At 41.8% G+C, this 15,132-nt stretch overlaps 1 protein-coding gene and 1 pseudogene across 6 annotated transcripts in view; both read right to left on the bottom strand.

Annotated features, from left to right (window-relative positions):
* Nucleotides 1-1,765: 1,765 nt before the first annotated feature.
* Nucleotides 1,766-5,968, bottom strand: LOC133224914 (uncharacterized; annotated as a pseudogene).
* The window catches only part of LHFPL2 (LHFPL tetraspan subfamily member 2), a 125,766-nt gene continuing 116,268 nt past the window's right edge, over nucleotides 5,635-15,132 (bottom strand). For all 6 annotated transcript variants that reach the window (XM_061376811.1, XM_061376813.1, XM_061376812.1 and 3 more), the window contains one exon: nucleotides 5,635-6,280. In XM_061376811.1, coding sequence (XP_061232795.1) covers nucleotides 6,024-6,280 — 257 coding nt within the window. In that variant the 3' untranslated portion in view covers nucleotides 5,635-6,023. The remainder of the gene's footprint in view (nucleotides 6,281-15,132) is intronic.

The raw sequence follows: 15,132 nt of genomic DNA, 5'->3' as shown, positions 1-15,132 counted from the left end.
ACAGTCTGTTGATTTCTTTTCAACTGTAACACATGCCTCGAGTACTGAATTTATGACTGGGTTTTGTTTGAAGGGCAAACTGACTTTAGCTAGTCCACTGTGGCATAGCTGTATTTGGAAATGCACAATACAAAGATCAGTGCTTTGCAATACAGTGAGGATTATTTCAAGGAGGTAGCAGACGTGTGGTTTTGAAGACGCTTGTACATGCATAAATCAGTAGTGAAATTCTTTGTCAGATTGGTCTGTTTCTTTGTAAATTACAGACGTAGGACAGCAGTGGCAGCAGCCTAAGGGAACAGGTTTTGTACTTTCTCAGTAAGCACGATTGTGGAGCATGATACAGTCATGTTTTATGGTTAGAAATACTACACAGTTTTAGAGCTGACGTGGAGAGGGATAATCTGGATTGCTGAGGCTAGTTTTCCTCAAGAAGTTGCAAGCACCACGTTGGGAAGGTATGCATACCTAAAGAAACCAGCGTATTTTAAACTGTGAGAGAACTATGATTAATACCACTCAGAGATACTTCTGGAAAGGCATTTTTCTCAAGGAAAAAGGCCCACACGTGGAGCATTCTGGTTATGAATCAGAAGTAAAGGCACAGTGAATCCGATAATGAAAACCAATGTGTGTTATTTTTCACTCAGTTATATTAATGTGTAAGAATTCGTTGGGGGGGGGGGTCCTCCAAATTTACCCCCCCCTCCAAATTTATTTTATGTCCACAAGTAGCTTTTGTGCTCATCAGCAGAAAAACTGGAAAGGTGCCAGTTTCTTACCTCAGCAGCAGCATTTTAGTTTCACTTATGATAGAATAAATCCCCTGAAGGGGGAAAAAGTGTACTGATGGGAAGTACGATTTGTAGATCACTCTGATCTGTATTTTGTTCTAGAAGAAAATAAATTCATTGTCCAGCTGTTTAATGGCAGCATATACAGCGTGTTTAAAATATGCTTTTTGCTGGATGGATAGTGATTACAGCAAACAAGTGCTCACAGTTGGTGCTGCGAAGTGATTGTGTAATGTGTGTAGGCATGTCTATGAAAGTCTGTACAGTCCTGCTTCAGTGAGTGTGCCTGTGCATTGCTGTTCATTACTTGGAGGCAAAGGAGAACACTTCAGCACAGGGGAGCTACTGTACAAAGTGTTGAAAAGACCAGGTTTTACTTCTTGTGCCTGCAATTTGGGAAGGGAAGCTTTTCAGCTAGTGAGATGGGAAATTTCAGAGACTGATTTTTGCTAATGGAGTTGGGGCTTATGTTGGTAATTGGCAGCATGTTTGGAACAGGGCTAATGTATGCTGGGTAACAACCTGCTACCTGCGACTAGTGTGGTGGTGCATTAGATTGCTAATGTAGTAGTGCACTGGGTGGCACCTGTCCTCTACCTTCTTCTTGACTGCACATTTCTAAATGTTCCAAGTTTTAACCAAGAGCTAATTCTTGGAAGTTTAGAAACTGTTAGAAGTGGGAATAAACTATATATAAATTTAATAGAAAGGGACTGTAGCAACTGTGACACACAAGTGACATGAACTTCTAAGAGATGCTGACAGCTCTGTTTTTGCTTAGAGACCAGTATGTGACCTCCGTGGAGTGTTTGTCAAGCCACAGGTGAAAGGCAAGAAACAATGTGGCAAACAGCATTTAAAATGTCTGTGTAATTAAGCAGTATTTGGTTTACAACCTTTGCTACCCCGTTTCATGAGACAGGAACTGCAGTGCTTTAGTTGCAAAATGAAAAACATTGGTCAGGCATACAATCAATTAGAAAGTCTCTTTAATGCATTGTATTACACATAGCTACAATTTCAGATCACATACTTTTGATCAGTAAGTGGTAATAACTGTTAAAATCAGATGGAAATCTGAACTACTAACAATATCAGTGAGCTGGGATCTTACATACTGTTAATGCTACAATTAAACTACCTTGCTGTGGTTCAGTTTGTCCAGTATGTTTGAATTAAGGTAGTCAGACTCCTGTTAAAGATCGAAAACTCACATTTTAATTGAAATTTAGATTAAAAGTAAAACATCAGGTACATCACTCATGCTAAAAAAAAATGTACATAGTGGTGACTCAAGAACAGTTAAATAGTACCACAAATAAACCATGTTCAAAATCTACTCCAGGTGGACTGTGGTGGACTGCTGCAGCTGCTGGTCTGTACAGAGCGGCTGTGCTGTACATGTTGCTGCCATGCTCTGCTGCTGTTGGGCTCTGTCCCTTCCTTGAGGTGGGCACCAGTGCCCACTGCTTCTGAGAAAGACTTGAGCTCCTCTTTGTTTACCACTAGGACATGAGATACTCTGGGGTGGGATAACAGTGTAAAAAGGAAATGATTTGGCTGGAAAAAAGTATCAGACTCCAGAAAACTTTATTGAGTAAAACAGATACAGAGGTGATACAGGCAGCCCAGGATAGCTCAGTAGCAACGTTTTCTGCAGTGCCACGTTACGATTAAAGCACATTAAGAAACCTTGCTGAGCCTTTTCAACGCCAGGACTGGACATAGTTCACAGCTGAACTGTCTGTAGTATATAGGTCTGAGCATTTTAAATGAATCTAGAAGATAGTTTTGGTAAATCTTTAAGCTGCTCGTACTACTATTAATCATCAGAATTAGTGATTCTATTGCATTAATGCCATGCTTTAGTTTGTCCACACCACCAAAACCTCAGCCACTTCTTCCATGGGAGCTCCCTTTCAAATATGTTGTGTAAAAGCAAAAACTAAGGAAAAAACCAAACTCCAAACACAACAAAATCCATTCCTGGTATTGCACATCTCACACATGTTTGTATATATATATATATATATATATATATTTAAATATGCTACAATTAAAAAAAGGTCTATGGCACTTTAGAGAATACAAGTTTATTTTATGAAGTCTATCAAACCACAGATGTCTGAAGAATTCTTCAATACCACAAAGTTAATTGGCACACAGGTTTTAAAGAATCCACAGCAAATTCTTCTAGCTCCTATGCAGTGCTTGTACATTAAGAAGCAGTTACACTCTGCAGCCCTCTCATGGAATTAATTAAATTAGCTTTAAGCTGATATCTGGGTTGGGTTTTTTTTTTTTTGTTCCTTTTTTTTTGTTTTATATATATATATATATTTGAAAGCTGCTGCTGAGGTGAACTTCAGGAACAACTTTAAACAGCTGTCAAAGCTAATGAGTGCACCCTGCACCTGAAAACCTCATCCAGGAAAAAGGGATTTGCAATACAGACCATCTTAACACTTGCTAGAAAAACAGAACCCTGAGAAAAGAAATTTTAATTGGTTGTTTTCTGTATTTCTTCCCAGCCTGTCTTCTATCTGTGCTACATGATGAACGTGGATATTGCAAGTTAGTTGATTATGTTATTGCAGAGCAAGTTGATAGTACACCAGCAACAAGGAGAAAAGCTGGTTCTTCTTTGTTACAAATGCAAACAAAAGCAAAACAGCCACTGAAAAATACCACTTTTGTGCTTAAAAACTGCACTATAAACATCTTCAAGCATTCTGTAGCTCACAGCAGAGGTCAGCTAGTAATGTAAATGAAGGTTGGTCACTGTTTACTTCTAAGCCAAAGCAGTATATGCCCTCCAAACCTTTTGGAAGAACTGACCTTATTCTAACTGAACAAGTGTTTAAGCCAGAGCAGCATCTGTCACCCTTATATAGTGTCAAGATTTGTGGTGACATGGCCACTGGATTGCTACCCACCTAAGGAAAGCTAAAACTGAAGATCTCTCTCACAATCAGGTTGTAGCTGAGTTTTGTGCTACCCTCATACTTCCTTGACCCCATGTGCAGAACCCAGAGGATCACTGCTGAGCGCATGGCCTGGCACATGCCCCAGCAGCAGGATCAGGAGGTGCATCAGGAGTGCAGCTGTGTGGAGAAAGGGACACCCAAGTGCCTGTTCAGATCATAAATGTCTGTGTTTGTGTGCCCAAGAAACGTGTGGACAGGATGTGCTGGCTGTGAGTTCTGTCCTTGCAAACCACTCTGTGCTAGCAATGTTGGTTTGTTACAATCTTGCTTTGTGCAGGCACTTGACAAAAAAGGTTCCAGACCGTAACTTTTGTTTTATTAAATTACATACTTAAAACATAATTAACCATTTTAAAGTAGAAAGATGTGGGTTGCAGGAGTAGGTGAATGCAAGAAACAACTAAATTAAAACAATCCCTTTTTAATATCATCAGAAGTTGACTGTGTTGTGCACTGATTCAGAGATGACTCCTGCACCCACCCAGCGTGTGGCTTGAAGGTATTCTGGGCAAGGAAACATGCAGGTCCAGTGCTGGGCCTGGGTTGCTCCATAGATTGGCTAGGCCAAACCTGTGCTGCACACAGTCACTGAAGGGGTGCTCTATCACCATGACTCCTGCTGTACACCCCTACCTGAGCCCAGCCCTGGGCCTGTGTTCATGACTGCGAAACAGCTCTTGTATTGAAATCAGCTACCTACCTGTACACTAACAATGATTTCTTAATACCTACAAATAACTAACAGCAGACTGTAAGGGCCTGACCAGGCATGAACAAGAATCTCTGGCTCCATATTATACAGTGAAGTGACAGAAAGCAATGCCGTCATTGCATGATGTTAGAATACCAAGAAGTAAGAAAAGGAGTCTAAAATTCACGAATTATTTAATTAGAACTACTACTCAGCTGAATTATCCCCAATGCTCCTATTGCACAGTTACACCATTCCTTTGTTTTTTTTAAGATACCAGAACTACTGAAAACAAATTTAAAAGGTAAGTGGTGCAACACCGTAAGTAATACAACCACCTGTCTTTGATAAAGGAATGTAATTTGTGGCAAGGTCTCTTTTATTTCTCCTGACTGAGTTGGAAAAGGGTCCATACTACAAGCAGGTTAAAAAAAACAAACAAAAAAAACAACAGGAAAAGATCTTCCAGGCATGTAGAATTTGGCAAGACTTCCTGAAAAAAATGTATATTTCTTGAGGACTCATATGGGTCTGAGTCATGAGACACTGATCTGTAAACTAGGAATGAGTTCTCGCTGGCAAGAGAAAGAATAATACTGTTGAAGTCCAGCATGTGATCCGCATTTGTAGGAGAGGCTACAGCCCAGGCCAGGATGTTGGCATTCATAAGACAATGCTCAGATATGCTCTCGGGAGTTGTCATCTGCTTGGGATGTCAGGAGTTTATTAGCAAAGGTTGCAGTAACAATGGTTACTTCAAATAATTTTATCAGAGTAAGGTGAAAGCCAGTATAACAGCAGCTTCTCTGTCTAGCTAATAGAAACACAATCATGTACCTGCTACGTAACAAGAGGCACACACTTTGCACTGTAAGTTGTAAGACAAATAAACCTGGCAGGCACTCAACTTTATAAATGTTTAAAGGTCATTGTAACCTGTGTCACATCAGCTTTCCTCTCTGAGAAGGCACTGTACTTTCCTGTACAGAACTTTCCTGTTCTCAGACTTTCCTGTCTGAGAAGGCACTGTAAGTGAGTTTAATATCAAAAGCACCTCAGTGAAAAGGATGGTACCAAACAAGGTGGTGGTGAAATATTCACAGGTGAGGGGAGCCCTTGGAAACAAAGCCTAATTAAAATAGGCTTTTCTGTATAAGAAAAAAATGTGCTGGCTTTTATTATTTTAAATCCAAATTCCTCAAAGTGAACAAGGTGGGTAAGGCAATCCGATCAATCAGAATTTGTCAGTTATAACAGCAACATTCCTGCTATATACATGATTCCTCACCTCCCAGTCAGACTACTATATTCCACTGTGTCCTGATCATAGAGTGAAACTAAAAAAATCCCCAAATATTTACATTCTGCTTTCTTGGGATTCTTTCTCTGCTCCTCATTGCTGAGCAAGGGAGAAAGACCATTTCAGTAGTTCGGGGCTGGAATGCATGGGGCTCAATCACACAAATGGCAGAAAAAAGTAAGTGGATCTGCTTGACCAGTCAATGGAAAGCAGATGAAGATCCAGGCACTGGTATCTTTTCCCCACTGGACTTAAAGGAGGCAGATAAGGTTTTTTCCTTCTTCTATTTCTTCTTGCACTTTGTCACTGGACGTGGCTATTTCAGCTTGCGCCGAGAAGACTGCACAGATGAACGTCAGAATAGTGCCACCAATAGCTGTGTAGAAAGCCCAGCCCACGGAGCAGTCTCCTAGTTTGTAAGCAGAAGCATAAGGTCCACAATAGCTTATTGCTTTCTGGCATCCCCAACCTGCAGGGTAAATTATCAAACCTAAAATAAGGAAGAGGCCTAGAAATAAAAACAGAAAGAAGTTTAACAAGTGACCAGTTTAACACCAACCGTAACACATGCTGTAACAGTTACGCTCACTCCTAGGTACCAGGATTAGCAAATGGCTACCCTTCCTCATCCATCTAACATTTCTTTACTGACTGGTCCCTAGTACACACCATGCAATGTTTTATCTAAACTTGGAGCTATCCTGTGGTTTTCCTTGTGAAAGGCTTATTTCAGATGATAATGATCTAGTCCTAATTTTAATCTCTCTGTTTCTGCCGCATCCTCTGTTTTCACACATTACTGCTAGGCATACAGAGCTTGCTAAACATTCTAGCATCTCTACTTATGGTTCATACTGGCACTTTTCAAACACTTATGAATGTCTGCATCTGGTTTTGAGTTTGTGTTTAGCTAGCCCTCACTCAGCTTTATTTAGGCATCATCATAAACATTCCGACCTTTTTTCCTCTGGAGTTTTCCTACATTGACTTTCTTGCTTGGTAAAAGAAAAAAACCAAAAACCCACCCAAAACCAAAACCCCAACCCTCACACTGCATCTGCTTGTTTGGCCACACTGGGACAATAGAAAAAATTCCACTGCCAGTTCAGTAAGCTGCTATCACAGTGAATGGATCCTGGAGTCAGCCCAGTGCTCAGGTAAACAGTGGGATACTCAAAACAGGTGACTGACTGCTGCAGAGGGAAAACACATTTCTAGTGATGCAGGAGCAAAAGCCACAGCTTCCCATCCTGCTGAACTACCTGAATATCCTGCTGTGCTTCAGCCCAGAAAGAGAAAGCTCAGACTAGATGTTTTACTGATCTGGAGTCCCCGAACACATGATTCGTCTTTGCACAAAGATGAGAAATTTAATCAAAATGCCTAATATGCCAGTGGCTACATTCTGTTTTCTTTATAATTTTAATCAGAAGAACAGGAAGAATTAATGAAAAATAGTTTTTGCTTAAACACAACCAGTTCATCTGGAAAATGAGCACAACCTTTCAGATCCCGTAAATATTACTGGTTTATTTGTCCTGCACTGTAAAGCCCTTTATTCAACCTGGTGCCTTTATGAAAATAGCTAGTAAAGGTGCTTTCCGCCCTTCTAGAAGTGGGCTGAAAGTTGTACTTTTTACGTATGGTGCTGATTTATCCACTAGATTTCAACTAATCCCCAAATTTCTACCAAGCAGTAGGAGAAAACAGTTCTCTTTTTCCCCATATAGTAAATGATTACAAAGAACAGCTGGAAAGACTTCTTTGCATCTTCCTCAGTTAGACTAGCCTATTTGACAGTATGTTAGGCTTCTTCAATTGCTTGTTTAAAGAAATTCAGTCAGATGCAAGAAAACTTGATCACTTGAGAAAGAAAAGCTGGGTCCTAGCTAGTAAGCAGTTCATATACACAAAATGCAAACCCTGTCATCCATCTGTCTAAAGTCAATGTCTACGAATGCCAGACATTTCACAAAGAAAGTCATTCCTCCAGCATTTTTCTAACGGTGACACAACATCATGAGCATGAATGAACTAAATGTCATTATTCTCTGGGGCAGCAAAATCCATTAGTGAGTGATATCCATTCTCTGTGAAGGGATTTCATCACTGCCTACATTTAAGAACCAATGACACATTTTATGCAGTGTTTCCTGGCTGACTGGCCAAACTATGTTAAGTATAAAATACTGCTTTATCTTGGACAGACCTGGATAAGCTGTGCTCTCATCCTGCTGAGCCCCACAGCTGTTTCAGACTAAACACCACAGTTCCTTCTCCTCTATTCATCACTAGTTTCCTGTTCTGTGTAACCAGCATGACCACCCTAAGTATTTTTTCTGACCGTACAGTGGTCACCATTTTCTCTGACGATCACAAGCCTTTTGATGGTTAAAAATCACTGAGTTAAGAAGCCGGATCTGAAATGCCAACATAGTTGCTGCCAACGAGGAAATGTTTCAAGTTCACCTCCCCATCACTCACAAACCAGAGAACTGGTGTTTAACAGCAAACCTGCCTTATGGCTGAGTTGTAACCAGCACCAAGAAGCTACATCCTTCTCCACCAAAACTAGAACAACTCTTGAAAGCTACTGGTTGTGTGGTGTATGCCTGAAGCTGATAAACTCAGCCCCCAAAGAGGCTGCAGCACTGCTGTCAAGTACAATTATCGGGAGTTTACTGAGTTTCTTTTTTTATAAGAGCACAGAGTATTCATGGAGAAACAGACTACAGCCCATAACTTTATAACTTGTGGCTTTCTCACAGTTGAAAACAGTATTTGGAGAAAAATCTTAACTATGGACTTAAATATGGTCAGAGTCTCACCTGATTTCTCCTTCAGATAGCTAAATTTGTGAAGCATATACAAGCCTAGCATAAAAAAAGAAGTCATGTTTTCACTAACAAACCTTTTACTACTCCATTTCAGTGCAGACAGAAAGCTTATCAGGACATGCAGCTCTCATTTATGACTACCTGATTCCTACTTGCTAGAAAAAGTAAATAAAGATGACTCAAATAAGCCAGATCAGCGTGCCCACCATGGTAACAGCACTCCGTGGATTTCATGCTAACCAACAGCAAGTGGAGAGGCACAGGTTCCTCACCAAGTTTTCAGCTCACAGCTCCAGTACCAGTAGCAACAGCTGAGCTGCGCAGATCCTTTCCTGCCTCTCCCTACCTGCCCAAAAAGGGGCGCTCAAGTAAAACCATCAAGAGGAACTTTGCCTTATGCTTCCCAGTAACTGCTAAAGAGGTGCTCACAGGCTATAGAGCTCATTTCAATGGCTCCTGCAGCTTAAACAACATAGAAGATGCTTTACCACCCACCAACAGAGCGAACCATGGGCTAAAGCAGAAACCGGCAATCCAAAAGAAGCAGTTTCCAGAGACCCCCAAGAACAACATTTCTGTTTCTGGGAAAATGAATGCAAGGGAGGGGAAGGAAAAATGTCCCTATGCAAAGAACAAGGTAGGAGACATTGTGTTGCTGCTTGGAAAGTCACAGTCTGCTTCTCACCAGGCAAAAGGGTTAAATGCAACACAAATAGCTCATCAGCCCCTGTGCGCTTCCAACTTTAATGTACAGAGAACTCCACAACCATTTTATACAATAAAAAAAAAGGCAGACTGCACTTTTCTACAGCTAACAGCATAGCCTTGATCTACATCTAACACATGTGCAAGCTGTTGCAGTTGACCAAAAACCACTTAAAGGCCTGGCTGTGACAAGACAAGCCACAAAAGGAGAAAACATACAAAGTCTCAGCCCTGGTTTTCTCTTACCAGTGTATGAGAAAGGGCAGAGCCTGGCCAGGGCCCTTACATCTCTTTGCTTCTTCGACAGAAGCTTTAACTGCCTCTATCCCTGCCTTTCTGTAGTTGCTGCTCAGCCCCTGGGGCTTGCCTGTATGTGGCTCTCTAGTTTTGGTCATTTACTTGCATTACTACAGAGCCTGGCATCTCTGCTCACCATTTTGGCCTCCAATAGCTGACAATGTGCTTTTCAGGCATGATAGACAGAGATGGGGTGTGAGCTAACCCTGAACAGCACACTGACAATAGCTTCATCCAATCCATCACCTGCCGGTTACCTTTTCTTTTGCAGCTTCTGCAATAAGACAGTCTAAAAAAACTGTCGAAGGGAGAGAAGTGTTTTTGCAGTTGTTTGTGGACTGCACAAAGCAGCACAGGGGCACGTGATGTTGTTTTCTGAAGAGTCCCTGCAGGGAAGGCAGAGGAAGGCACTGGATGGGGGGCACTGAGCCAGAAGCAGATGATCATGTCACTGAATGAAACAAGGTGGAGAGCACAGCCTGCAGTCTTCAAGGGGCTCGAAAGGGGAGCCAAGCATCCTTACCCCTGGCATTCATTTATATGCGCTGCACACAAGAGCACAAAAGCAGCTCCTGATAAAATCTAGATCTGTTTATAAAAGGTGCTCTCTGGATTAACTATTATCATTCCCATGTTTTGTGCATTTGATTCAGTTGTTCTCATTCAAATATTACTTGTGTATTTAATCTGCACTGTGTGGCTTTCTTAGCTATTTAATGCTGTAAATTAAGATACAGGCACTTAAGCTTTTGCTATCCAAAAAAGTAGAAAGCTTGAGTTTGTGTTGTGCAGTTTTATGTCAGCATAGTCTGATAAAGCAACAACTATCTCCTGTCAACAGTATTCCTTGAGACGGATCTGGCAGGAGTACAGTAAATATTAATGATAGAGATTTCTTTTACTTAATAAATCAGGTTTTGTTCTTGTCCCAGTGTCTTTGAAGAGAAGCCAATCTTCAAGAGAAAGAACAGAGAACAAAAATATGCTCTGTCTGAATTAAGTTTCTGCAACAGATCCTTCCAGTTCTCCATGGCAATGTACAATAAATGAGAGTTTTCACTTACAGACAATCTACCTGTGGAATTATCGCTGTTTGTTCTCCCTGCTGGGAGGAACATATTCATTTTGGAAAGATTACAAACTGTTTTCTACAGGCACACAGAGTTCGGGCTTGCTCTCTAGATTTAACTGGGAGTGCAGGTTTTGCTGTACATACCCTTGTTCCTACTTCTTAATTAGCTCTGTCCCATTTCTTTAAATCAGTGTGATAGTTTTTCCATAATGTTTTCTTTATTGTTAGTTGTTACCAGCTCACAGTTGGTTACCTTTCTTCTTAGAAGTCCTTAGAACACAAGTCTGAAAGATTGCTACACAGTGCAGTCAGATGCCTAAGAATGACGACAGAAAACTATTCAAGTTACTGTCTTATCCAAAGACCTCACCTAAAAATCTTTGGTATTAGTCTGTCAGCCAAGAACATTTTCCCATCATTCACCGAAGGCAATTTGCCCGCATAACATTTTATTATTAGTCCCTAATTACCTGCTTTCAAAAAGAAGCCCTAAGAAATACAGAATTTAGATGAGATTTAGAATTTATTGGGATTATTAAACTAAAATATATTTCCAGACTACAACAGACAACCTAGTGGACATCGGCTGCTCTATATTCAAATGATGGAGAAGCAACTCCTTTCTTCTAAAACACCAAAGCAAAATATTATAGCATACTGGGAAATATCAATGGAAATACAGCAGGCTGCACAACAGTGCAATGCTGTTTCTGAAGACAGTGCTTTTGCTATAGGAAGCCTTTTTGCATTTGTGCATTGAGAACGCTCCCCTTTTAACGGCCTGGAACTGCAGCAAGCAATTGTTCCTCCTGGCTTTTATACACTGCAATAGCGCTGCCAGGCTAGCGTCACGGAAAACCAACAGACCCTTCTATCGTTATGGGCATTTGTATGTCCTATTATGTGCTGGGGTCAGATCTGAGTAAAAGCTTTTTGATTCCACCCTTGGAAGCAACCCTCCAGACAGGGGTTAAGCAGATGCTTGTTTGCTAAGTGAAGGCATTCTATTTAGTTTTGACAGTCTCCTGTGCAGCTGCTGTTGTGCCATATTAAACAACAGCATATACTAACAAAGCCAATTTCCATTACAAAGTCTGAAACTATCTTCTCATTTCCTAGCAAAATAACAGAAAAAGCTTGAAAATGCTGCTGAAGAAACAGGAAATTAAGCAGCTGTGATCAATAAGGTGGCACTGCAACAGGCTCCCATGGAGCAGCACAACTGAGCAACAACAGTTTAAGAAAGGAAGAGAGGAAGGCTAAAGGCAGGGAGGGATCAGCTTTGCACACCACGACGTGGGTCGCTTCCTCAGTGGCAGTGATCCTCATTGTTCTCATCTTCTGCACAACCACAGGAGATTAACACTCAGTCGAAGGGCGTTGCACCAGCCAGGCAAAATAACCCTGCCTTTGCTTCTTGCACTTCCAAATGTGTCAGTAGGCTGAATACCTGAACAATTTAATATGTACAATATTTGTACAGATGTAATACCCCAGCTTAACTAAAGGGGGATTTCACATATGCAAACTGTCCCTAACAAACCGCTACATAGCAGGAATACTACAAGGTGCTTTTGCGTGCTTTTTACCTCTTAATCTACCAGAAGACAACCAAAGTGATGGCCTCTTACTCAGCAGCTGTATAGCAGGCATTGTCAGCCCTGTGAAATGATTCAGTAACTCCACTTTAACCAGATCAGAATTAATGAGGTGGGCTCAGGCCAGCTGATGTGGTGGGCTCAGCACTCCACACTAGCGATAGGAGAAGTTAAACCCATGTGTCGAGATGCTGAAGGGAGCACCAGTTATGGTTCATTCAGCTCTGGGCCCCAGAAGTGCCTCTGCAGCTGCTCTCCATCCCCTGGGTGACTGCCAGACTCACTGAATGCAAGCAGCTGACCAGAGGCAAGAAGGTCTTTGCCCAGAAAGAAAGGGGAGACTCTGCAAGCCTTTACTGCCTCAGAGACGGCCTCTGGCCCACTTGGAAACGCTGCACAATGAAAGAAAAATTCCTACATTAAGAAGGTCAGTGCTTCAAAAAGCCTTCCAGGACTCCACACACAATGCAAGTTTACACAAGCCGGGGGCTCTGGGATAAGTTGGAAGAATGGCTGTTGAAGGTGGGGAGGGTTGCCAGTTGGAAATGCATTGAGACAAGATTCATACCTCTATACCTGCAGCTACTGCAGAGGACTACAGTCATATACAGATTACAGTGTACCTAGGATACCCTAAGCTAAGGTGGAAGAGTGAATTGTTTAAAAGTGTAACCAAGTGATGTCTCAAAACCTGCACAGGTATTTTTTTCTGTTTAAAACTGTCTCAGGGTAAGCATTTACCAGAAGAAAAACCAGTTCCCTAATCACTGCCTTCCCTAAGCTAAGGAAAAGGGTAAGATCCCTACTCTTCAACAGTAAACTACCTATACTATTTGCTCATGCAACTTTTCCCATTTATTAAAGAAATCGAAGATGGTCATTCATAACCTAACCTATGCAAACATATATACACTTCTTACGGCATTACTGATGTTGGGGTGTGAAAAGAGGGACAGGAATACAGTGTGGGGATTACTGGCGGGAGAGTCAACTCTGAAGTATATTTTGTTATCTACAGAAAAATCCAAAAATAAGTCAGTTTGCCAGCTTGATGTGGGTTGCTTTGGCAGGATGAAATCATATGAGGGATCTGGGGTTTGGTTTTTTTTGCTGTTGGTGTGATCTAACTGCTTGGATTTCCCTGTAACAAAGCCTGAGCCTGCAGACTCCTGTTTTCAGGAGGGAGAAGGGCAAATTTGCCATTAGCTTTTAATAATTTTTATGTATGTGGTCAGACTCCCTGTCAGGTAGAAGGGAAGGAAATGCGGATACTCTAAGTAAGATCACCCCCAAAGCTTGCAGTGACACCACTGACTCTATGCTGGCCACTAGCCATGTGGAGTCATGTCACCTCACCACACAAGCTCCCATGCGATGAATGTGAACCCAGCAATTAAGTGAAGATGAAGCACCTTACAGGGGAAAAGCCAAATGTTTACAAGTTCAGAGGTAACCAAAGTCCTCTCCACTCGGAGCACCACTGCTCAGGCACAGCTGTGAGAGCTGGTCACCTCTCACATTTTACCTTAAAAGCCAATGAAGCATTGAGTGTTTTTAATTTAGGATTGCCCAATAAAAGGCTTGAAGCCGCAAAATGAGAAACTGAATTGTGGTGGTAAATTGAGGAGGCTCCTGAGTTAGGGAAGAAAGTATCAGGCCATATTAATTATTCCATCCATGAAAGAAGCAGAGGAAAAGACCCAGTACGTTTCACACCATTCACCATAATCCTTTCCACTGTCGTTCAATCAGTGAGCACCATGACCTCCAAACCATCAATTGCTTATGCTGAATCAGCAGAAAGGGAATGAAACCCACCTCCTCCTGATCACAGCTCTGTAAGGGAGGCTGAACCAACAACCTGCCTCGACTTAAGCAAAGAGGTAAAAGGGCTGTAGGTCACCTTTCTCATGGTGTTACATTTCCTAAGTACTGTCCAGTGGGATCTGCACATCCCACTGCACAAACAAGCCCTTGGGGGAGCAGGCAGCAGGAGCTGCAGAGGAACTAAGGCTGAACAAGAAGCAAAAGGTGAAGGAGGATGCAGCAAGGGGTGAATTTCAGGTAGCTTTATGGGTTGTAGAGTGTGGGTCATCTATGCTGTGGAAGGAAGCAAAACTTTTACCCACTAATTTCCTTCACCATCACACCAGACACACTGAGGACTGGAGCTAAACATAAGTTAGACACTCACCCTGAAAGACGTGCTTTCATCTTTTTTCTTGCATTTGTGTGATTACACAGCATTTGTTGAGCTTAAATATTCTTCTAGTGCTTGCATCCTATATATATATATATAAACAGCAGCATCAGTCTTGGCTATAAGGCCTGGAAGCAAAAATCTGATGGCAACGGAGCCCAGCTATCCCTCTGGGCTCTGGGGTGCACCCAGCATGCTCTTACCTCACATTGCCAGGGCACAGGTGTAAAGAAGTTCTCGAATTCTCACCCACTCTAGTAGAGGTAAGGGATCACAGTGTGTTTGTGCCACAGTGAAACGCTTCTCAGTGGGAAGCATGAGAATCTCATAGTGAGCACCATTTAATGGAAGAGATTTATGCTTCCAGGAAAACCAGCTGCCACTTGATCACTGAAAAGCTGGTGGGATTGTGTATTTTTCTATTGTAATCTGCTAGGTGTCTACTATTCCCACGTGCCTGCGTTGGTAGCACAGGAGGTGAGCTAACAAAACACTGAAATCTTCACTTTATTCCTTTGAAGTTACTCCCCCTCTGGCTCAACAGCAACTTAGCACTTGAACTCAGTTTTTCTTCCCTGGCATATTCCAGTATAGCAATCCCCTTTGCTTGAACTTCCAGCAGCCAAGAGTGTATTAGATGTTGTGCTGGCA

The sequence above is a fragment of the Neopsephotus bourkii genome, unplaced genomic scaffold, assembly GCF_033783945.1.
Source record: "Neopsephotus bourkii isolate Nb327-2 ecotype Australia unplaced genomic scaffold, CSIRO-AGI_Nbou_v1 NB_1740, whole genome shotgun sequence".
Lineage (NCBI taxonomy): Eukaryota > Metazoa > Chordata > Aves > Psittaciformes > Psittacidae > Neopsephotus > Neopsephotus bourkii.
Note: the sequence above shows the minus strand (reverse complement) of the source record. Positions and strands in the feature narration are given on the sequence as shown.